At 42.2% G+C, this 9168-nt stretch overlaps 1 protein-coding gene across 1 annotated transcript; it reads right to left on the reverse strand.

Moving 5' to 3' along the window:
- Window positions 1-7996: 7996 nt before the first annotated feature.
- LOC142740362 (olfactory receptor 2AT4-like) lies at window positions 7997-8941 on the reverse strand. Its single transcript, XM_075849913.1, has one exon. It carries the CDS (start codon window positions 8939-8941, stop codon window positions 7997-7999), a length of 945 nt encoding a protein of 314 aa, XP_075706028.1.
- Window positions 8942-9168: the final 227 nt, after the last annotated feature.

Here is a 9168-nt window from a genome sequence, read left to right on the forward strand (position 1 = left end):
ATGCTCCATAATGCTGCCTCCACCATGCTCCTTGATGCTGCCTCCACCATGTTCCATAATGCTGCCTCCGCCATGCTCCACAATGCGGCCTCCACCATACTCCATAATACTGCGTCCACTCTGCTCTATAATGCTGCCTTCAATGTGCTCTATAATGCTGCCTCCACCTTGCTCCATAATGCTGCCTCCACCATTCTCTGTAATGCTGCTTCCACCATGCTCCATAATGCTGCCTCCACCGTGCTCCATAATTCTGCCTCCACCATGCTCCATAATGCTGCCTCCAATGTGCTCCATAATGTTGCCTCCACCATGCTCCATAATGCTGCCTCCAATGTGCTCCATAATGCTGCCTCCAATGTTCTCCATAATGCTGCCTTCACCTTGCTCCATAATGCTGCCTCTACCATGCTCCATAATGCTGCTTCCACCGTGCTCCATAATGCTGCCTCCAACATGCCCCATAATACTGCCTCCACCATTGTCCATAATGCTGCCTCCACCATGCTCCCCAATGCTGCCTCCACCTTGCTCCATAATGCTGCCTCCACCATGCTCCATAATACTGCCTCATCGATGCTCCATAATGCTGCCTCCACCATGCTCCATAATGCTGCCTCCACTATGCTCCATAATGCTGCCTCCACCATGCTCCATAATACTGCCTCAACGATGCTCCATAATGCTGCCTCCACCATGCTCCATAATGCTGCCTCCACCATGCTCCATAATGCTGCCTCCACCGTACTCCATAATGCTGCCTCCACCATGCTCCATAATGCTGCCTCCACCATGCTCCATAATGCTGCCTGCACCATACTTCATAATGCCCTCTCCACCATGCTCCATAATGCTGCCTGCTGCCTCCACCATCCTCCATAATGCTCCCTCCACCATGCTCCACAATGCTGCCTCCACCGTGCTCCATAATGCTGCTCCCACCGTGCTCCATAATGCTGCCTCCACCATGCTCCATAATGCTGCCTCCACTAGGCTCCATAATGCTGCCTCCACCATGCTCCATAATACTGCCTCAACGATGCTCCATAATGCTGCCTCCACCATGCTCCATAATGCTGCCTCCACCATGCTCCATAATGCTGCCTCCACCGTACTCCATAATGCTGCCTCCACCATGCTCCATAATGCTGCCTCCACCATGCTCCATAATGCTGCCTCCACCATCCTCCATAATGCTCCCTCCACCATGCTCCACAATGCTGCCTCCACCGTGCTCCATAATGCTGCCTCCACCGTGCTCCATAATGCTACCCCCACCATGTTCCATAATGCTGCCTCCACCATGCTCCATAATGCTGCCTCCACCATCCTCCATAATGCTGCCTCCGCCATGCTCCACAATGCGGCCTCCACCATACTCCATAATACTGCGTCCACTCTGCTCTATAATGCTGCCTTCAATGTGCTCTATAATGCTGCCTCCACCTTGCTCCATAATGCTGCCTCCACCATTCTCTGTAATGCTGCTTCCACCATGCTCCATAATGCTGCCTCCACCGTGCTCCATAATTCTGCCTCCACCATGCTCCATAATGCTGCCTCCAATGTGCTCCATAATGTTGCCTCCACCATGCTCCATAATGCTGCCTCCAATGTGCTCCATAATGCTGCCTCCAATGTTCTCCATAATGCTGCCTTCACCTTGCTCCATAATGCTGCCTCTACCATGCTCCATAATGCTGCTTCCACCGTGCTCCATAATGCTGCCTCCAACATGCCCCATAATACTGCCTCCACCATTGTCCATAATGCTGCCTCCACCATGCTCCCCAATGCTGCCTCCACCTTGCTCCATAATGCTGCCTCCACCATGCTCCATAATACTGCCTCATCGATGCTCCATAATGCTGCCTCCACCATGCTCCATAATGCTGTCTCCACTATGCTCCATAATGCTGCCTCCACCATGCTCCATAATACTGCCTCAACGATGCTCCATAATGCTGCCTCCACCATGCTCCATAATGCTGCCTCCACCATGCTCCATAATGCTGCCTCCACCGTACTCCATAATGCTGCCTCCACCATGCTCCATAATGCTGCCTCCACCATGCTCCATAATGCTGCCTGCACCATACTTCATAATGCCCTCTCCACCATGCTCCATAATGCTGCCTGCTGCCTCCACCATCCTCCATAATGCTCCCTCCACCATGCTCCACAATGCTGCCTCCACCGTGCTCCATAATGCTGCTCCCACCGTGCTCCATAATGCTGCCTCCACCATGCTCCATAATGCTGCCTCCACTAGGCTCCATAATGCTGCCTCCACCATGCTCCATAATACTGCCTCAACGATGCTCCATAATGCTGCCTCCACCATGCTCCATAATGCTGCCTCCACCATGCTCCATAATGCTGCCTCCACCGTACTCCATAATGCTGCCTCCACCATGCTCCATAATGCTGCCTCCACCATGCTCCATAATGCTGCCTCCACCATCCTCCATAATGCTCCCTCCACCATGCTCCACAATGCTGCCTCCACCGTGCTCCATAATGCTGCCTCCACCGTGCTCCATAATGCTACCCCCACCATGTTCCATAATGCTGCCTCCACCATGCTCCATAATGCTGCCTCCACCGTGCTCCATAATGCTGCCCCCACCGTGCTCCTTAATGCTGCCTCTACCATGTAAGTCTTTGTAGAACATAGCCAGACTTGGATGTTTTTCTTTGTTAGAAAAGTATTCAGTCTTGCCACCCTACCCCACAGCCCAGACATATGAAGTATACTGGAGATTGTTGTCACATGTACTACACAACCAGTACCTGCCAGAAAGTCCTGCAGCTCCTTTAATTTTGGTGGCCTCCTGGACCAATTTTCATATAATCCACTTATTGATGACGTCTTTCCTGTGTTCCATGGTATATCTAATGGTTGGAAATTCTTTGGTACCCTTCTCCTGACTGATGCCTTTTAACAATCAGATCCCTTTGATGTGTTGTAAGCTCTTTACGTACCACAGCTTTTGCTGTCACATGCAATGAAGAAAATGTCAGGAATATCCTAATAGAACGGCTGAACTTTATATGGGGTTACTCAGAATCACTATAAATAATGGCAGCTGAGTACTGACTACTATTTAACATGAGCTTAAATGTGATTGGCTAATTCTGAACACAACCACATCCCCAATTATAAGTGTTCACACTTATGCAACCACATTATTGTAGTTTTGTTCTTTTTATTTTTCCCCTCTAAATGATTTTAATTTGTTTTTCAATAGAATTGTAGAGATTATGGGTCAGATTAAAGGTGAAAAAAGTTCTGAAATGATTCATCTTGGACTGAATTTTTGACATGGCAAAAACCTGCCATTTTAACAGGGGTGTGTAGACTTTTTAAATCCACTGTAGATGGAGCGTGGGCCCTCTGAGTGATCTCCTCTGGTGGGCCCAAGGAACTCCAGTGCGACACTGTGTACAGGGGTTAAAGGGGGGAAGAGCGGGGATTCCCTCGGTGACAAGGTGGGTTCACACGCCCCCTGCTGGTCCAGTGACTTAATTCCACAGGCTCCGTGACAATACATTGTGATATAATGGAGGAGCAATATAAACTAATAATATTATAATGTGCAGTGTGATGTAACGGAGGAGCGTTGATTGGTGATTGACAATATGCAGCATCCGGCCAGTCCTACAATGTTTATGTCAGCAGATCCTGTCCTCAATGTTCAGAAACATCTCCGCGATATATAACAAAGAGTTTAATTCACAAAATAATGTTCTGGTTACTCTGTACAATGCAGGAGAAAGTCAGAGAATCAGGAGAATCTGAAGACCACTCACCTATCCTGATGAAACCCTCAGACAAGGTTCAGGTGGTCCTGCAGCGCTGGTGTTGTGCTGTTTCAGCCTCCTGACTGGCTTCGTTCTCCTGAGTCTGGCGCCAAATGCGAAGAGGATGAGGCGGTGCTGGCAATTTTAAGGGGAGGCGAAGTTGGCGGTGGTCACGGCACTGGAGCCATGTTCTGCTGTGCTGCCTGTTTCTGCCTTGGCAGTAGCCACTGGCGCTGGGATCTTAAACATAAATAATAAGGCCAAAGAAAAATGTTTTAAGCAGGACGTCTGGGGCCGTGGTGCCCATCTGCCTGGAGCAGCGGCCATGACACGAGTGAAAACTATAACTGAGTGGGTAACCGGTTGAGGGAGGTTCAAAAACTGGTGACTGTACAACCAGGTAAGTTGACGTGTCTGCTCTCAAGAAAGGTAGTCCCAAGAAAAATGGTCGGCACTCTGGTTTCTGGCGTGGTGCTCGTGGAAGGGAAATACTCCAACAATATTGTGTGCTCTCAGGAAAGGAGCATGTGCCCAGTGTGAGAATAGTGCGTGTGCAGCATGTGTCTGACGTAGTTCACATTACGCGTTTGCCCTTTGTATGAAAGATCCCGATTTATGCTAAATGTGTTCAACGGCCCCTATTAGCCTGAGGGAGACCAAACAAGTGTCCTTTTGGTCTCTGTCGGGCTTGTATTTGTCAGTATTTTTTTTTCCGAAGGGTGGAATACTGTAGTAGACTGCGCTGTTACATCCTGAAGTATCCCGCAAAAGAAAGTATACTGCGCAATAAACTTTCTCTTTAACTTGGGAAACTATGGGTGACGAATGACACTGAGAAGCATCCGTCACAGTTAGATCGTAAATGTATGCGTGAGAGAGCTCCCAATATCACTGACCATATATGGACAGTGATGTCAGAAGCTTCCCAATTCTGGAGTCCCCGGGCAGAGCATGGAAGCACTCTGCCCGTGGGCTTTATCCCTGGGGAAGCTCCTGACATCAAGGGTTTCCCCAGGACCTGAGTCCCCGGCCAGAGCGCTTCCGACGGTTTGGCGAGAGACTGTGGTATCGTAGCTCCTGACATGTCTGTTGATATATGGACAGTGGCATCAGGGACTACCACGGCAAAAGCGTTTCAGGTAGCACCCGGCCCGGAGGGTTTGGGTGACGTATCCGACTGCATACCTATACAGTGGGAAAGGTTTTAGCCTTAATCCTCAGGACGTTGACCTCCGACGGAAGGCTACAGCGTGATGTGAACAGGGCCTCCAGTGTGTGTGTACTTTAGTATTTAAAAAAAACATCTGTGATCGTCTGTTGTGATGAAGGACAATGCGCAAAACAATGAAACGTGCAACAAGATGAAGTGTCTGGGTTGTTTTAACTTATCAAATATGATGGGGGACCACTAATGAGATCTAGTGGATCCAATTTGTTTTCTCACTTCTGTATTTCCAACATCATAACTGAATATGATATAGGCAGGCACATTATCACATCTCATATCTATCTATCTATCTATCTATCTATCTATCTATCTATCTATCTATCTATCTATCTATCTATCTATCTATCTATCTATCTATCTATCTCATATCTATCTATCTATCTATCTATCTATCTATCTATCTATCTATCTATCTATCTATCTATCTATCTATCTATCTATCTATCTCATATCTATCTATCTATCTATCTATCTATCTATCTATCTATCTATCTATCTATCTATCTATCTATCTATCTATCTATCTATCTATCTATCTATCTATCTATCTATCTATCTATCTATCTATCTCCTATCTATCTATCTATCTATCTATCTATCTATCTATCTATCTATCTATCTATCTATCTATCTATCTATCTATCTATCTATCTATCTATCTATCTATCTATCTATCTATCTCATATCTATCTATCTATCTATCTATCTATCTATCTATCTATCTATCTATCTATCTATCTATCTATCTATCTATCTATCTATCTATCTATCTCATATCTATCTATCTATCTATCTATCTATCTATCTATCTATCTATCTATCTATCTATCTATCTATCTATCTATCTATCTATCTATCTATCTATCTATCTATCTCATATCTATCTATCTATCTATCTATCTATCTATCTATCTATCTATCTATCTATCTATCTATCTATCTATCTATCTATCTATCTATCTATCTATCTATCTATCTATCTCATATCTATCTATCTATCTATCTATCTATCTATCTATCTATCTATCTATCTATCTATCTATCTATCTATCTATCTCATATCTATCTATCTATCTATCTATCTATCTATCTCATATCTATCTATCTATCTATCTATCTATCTATCTATCTATCTATCTATCTATCTATCTATCTATCTCATATCTATCTATCTATCTATCTATCTATCTATCTATCTATCTATCTATCTAGCTATCTATCTATATATCTATCTATCTATCTATCTATCTATCTATCTATCTATCTATCTATCTATCTATCTATCTATCTATCTATCTATCTATCTATCTATCTATCTATCTATCTATCTCATATCTATCTATCTATCTATCTATCTATCTATCTATCTATCTATCTATCTATCTATCTATCTATCTATCTATCTATCTATCTATCTATCTATCTATCTATCTATCTATCTATCTCCTATCTATCTATCTATCTATCTATCTATCTATCTATCTATCTATCTATCTATCTATCTATCTATCTATCTATCTATCTCATATCTATCTATCTATCTATCTATCTATCTATCTATCTATCTATCTATCTATCTATCTATCTATCTATCTATCTATCTATCTATCTATCATCTATCTATCTATCTATCTCATATCTATCTATCTATCTATCTATCTATCTATCTATCTATCTATCTATCTATCTATCTATCTATCTATCTATCTATCTATCTCATATCTATCTATCTATCTATCTATCTATCTATCTATCTATCTATCTATCTATCTATCTATCTATCTATCTATCTATCTATCTATCTATCTATCTCATATCTATCTATCTATCTATCTATCTATCTATCTATCTATCTATCTATCTATCTATCTATCTATCTATCTATCTCTCTCTCTCTCTCTCTCTCTCTATCTATCTATCTATCTATCTATCTATCTATCTATCTATCTATCTATCTATCTATCTATCTATCTCATATCTATCTATCTATCTATCTATCTATCTATCTATCTATCTATCTATCTATCTATCTATCTATCTATCTATCTATCTATCTATCTATCTATCTATCTATCTATCTATCTATCTATCTATCTCATATCTATCTATCTATCTATCTATCTATCTATCTCATATCTATCTATCTATCTATCTATCTATCTATCTATCTATCTATCTATCTATCTATCTATCTATCTATCTATCTATCTATCTATCTATCTATCTATCTATCTATCTATCTATCTATCTATCTATCTATCATTACAAAGAGATGACAATGAATGATGATAACAATGAGAATTTATTCACAAGAAGACAAAAATAAGGACAAAAAAAAGTTGTGCTGGACCTTTCTGGTGTGTAACAGTCCTATTGAAGTCCAAAACGCCATGCATCTAAATATGGTTCTCTATGTCCTATGTATGACACATCTCCTTAGTCTTCACAAAACAACTTCAGTAATAATAAAATCTCAGTCTCTATACAGTTTTTAGGTTTTCAAAAATATTCTGCCTTCAACTTTTACTGGAATTTTTTTTAGAGTTTCTCATAGTCAAAAAATGACTCCAAACTGTATGTAATGTAACCAGGCAAATATACAAAATTAAAAAGCTCATGAATTGCTTTGTTAGCATTTCATAAACGGGCAAATGTCCTATTATTAAGCGTTATTTCCCCCATGTAAGAGAATGGAAGGCTGGACTTCTTTCATACAGATCCTTATTTAAGCCATCATTAGTTAGAGAAATATCTCTCGAAATAGAAAATTCCCCCATTGACGAAACACCAGCAATGTAAATGTTCACAGATCTTCTCATATTCAAGAATAATCACAATATCATAGCACAAGTAAGTTCTCTACGTAAACTCATACAATACGCTACATATCGAAAAACATTATTATCGCCATCCAAAATAAAATGGGTACAACAACCGGAGTGGTATCAACCCTGGACATCCTCTTCACAGCATGAACCCAATCCTCCTCTTCAAAAGGTTTCCGATAGTGTTTTTGATCTCCTCAGTCCGGAGACAGTAGATGATGGGGTTGGCTATATGCGGCAAATAGGTGTAAATACAAAGAATAAGGACATTAATATCAGGTTGTAAGATGAGTTTCGCGTAATTGGCAATGTAGACAAATACCCGAGGGATGTAGTAGAGGTTTAAAACAACCAAGTGTGTGGTACACGTGTAAAAAACCTTCTGCCAGTTACCAGAAGAACCGGACCGGTGGAAAGTCTTGATTATGATGCTGTAGGACAATAGGATGATAGCCAATGGGATGAGGAGGACGGTTAGGGCAACGATTAAAAGAATTTGTCGCGTGCTAGTGACGTCTCCATGGGCCGAACGCATGAGGGCAGAACTGGAGCAGAAACAGCTGAGGACTTTGGCTTCTCCGTAGTACGGAAGTTGTTCGATTAACAAAGGCACCACCAAGACGCTGATGACCGCGAAGAGCCAGCTGATGCTACAACTCACAAGGGTGACTCTATGAGTGATTATGGAAGAATATCTCAATGGTTTACAGATGGCTACGAAACGATCAACAGCCATAAGCATAAGAATGAAGGAATCCTGACATCCCAACCAATGGACCAAAAACAGCTGCAAGAAACATTCGAAGAAAGACATCCTACCAGCTTTGAACCAATACTTGGCAATGAGCCTCGGCAAGGTGATGGTGTCAAAGAGCAGGTCGGACAAGGCCAGGTTGGCAATAAAGATGTACATGGGTTGGTGAAGTTGGTGGCTTACTAATATCAGAAGGATGACTGCGCCGTTGGCTACCAAGGCTGTGCTGTAGACGATGAGCATGACGAATGAAAGCACCAGGTTGTATTGTTGTGGGACTTCTGAAAACCCAATGAGTTCAAAGTAAACGGTTTGAGTACAATTTACCATTTTCTGGTCCGGAAGATCTCTGATGTGCTCCTGGTGGAAGAAAAAAAAAAAATCAAGAAGAACATCAAGAGTTCATATAGATAAATAAAAGACGAGAAAAGACAATGCGTCCACAAATCATGTTGAATGGTCATCTACTTTGGATATTTATAGGGAAAATCCACCTTTAGGGCACATGATTGAGGGGGATCTGTAAGCTTGTGACCTCAGCAACTCTCTCATCCTCA

Source organism: Rhinoderma darwinii, chromosome 2 (genome assembly GCF_050947455.1).
Source record: "Rhinoderma darwinii isolate aRhiDar2 chromosome 2, aRhiDar2.hap1, whole genome shotgun sequence".
NCBI lineage: Eukaryota > Metazoa > Chordata > Amphibia > Anura > Rhinodermatidae > Rhinoderma > Rhinoderma darwinii.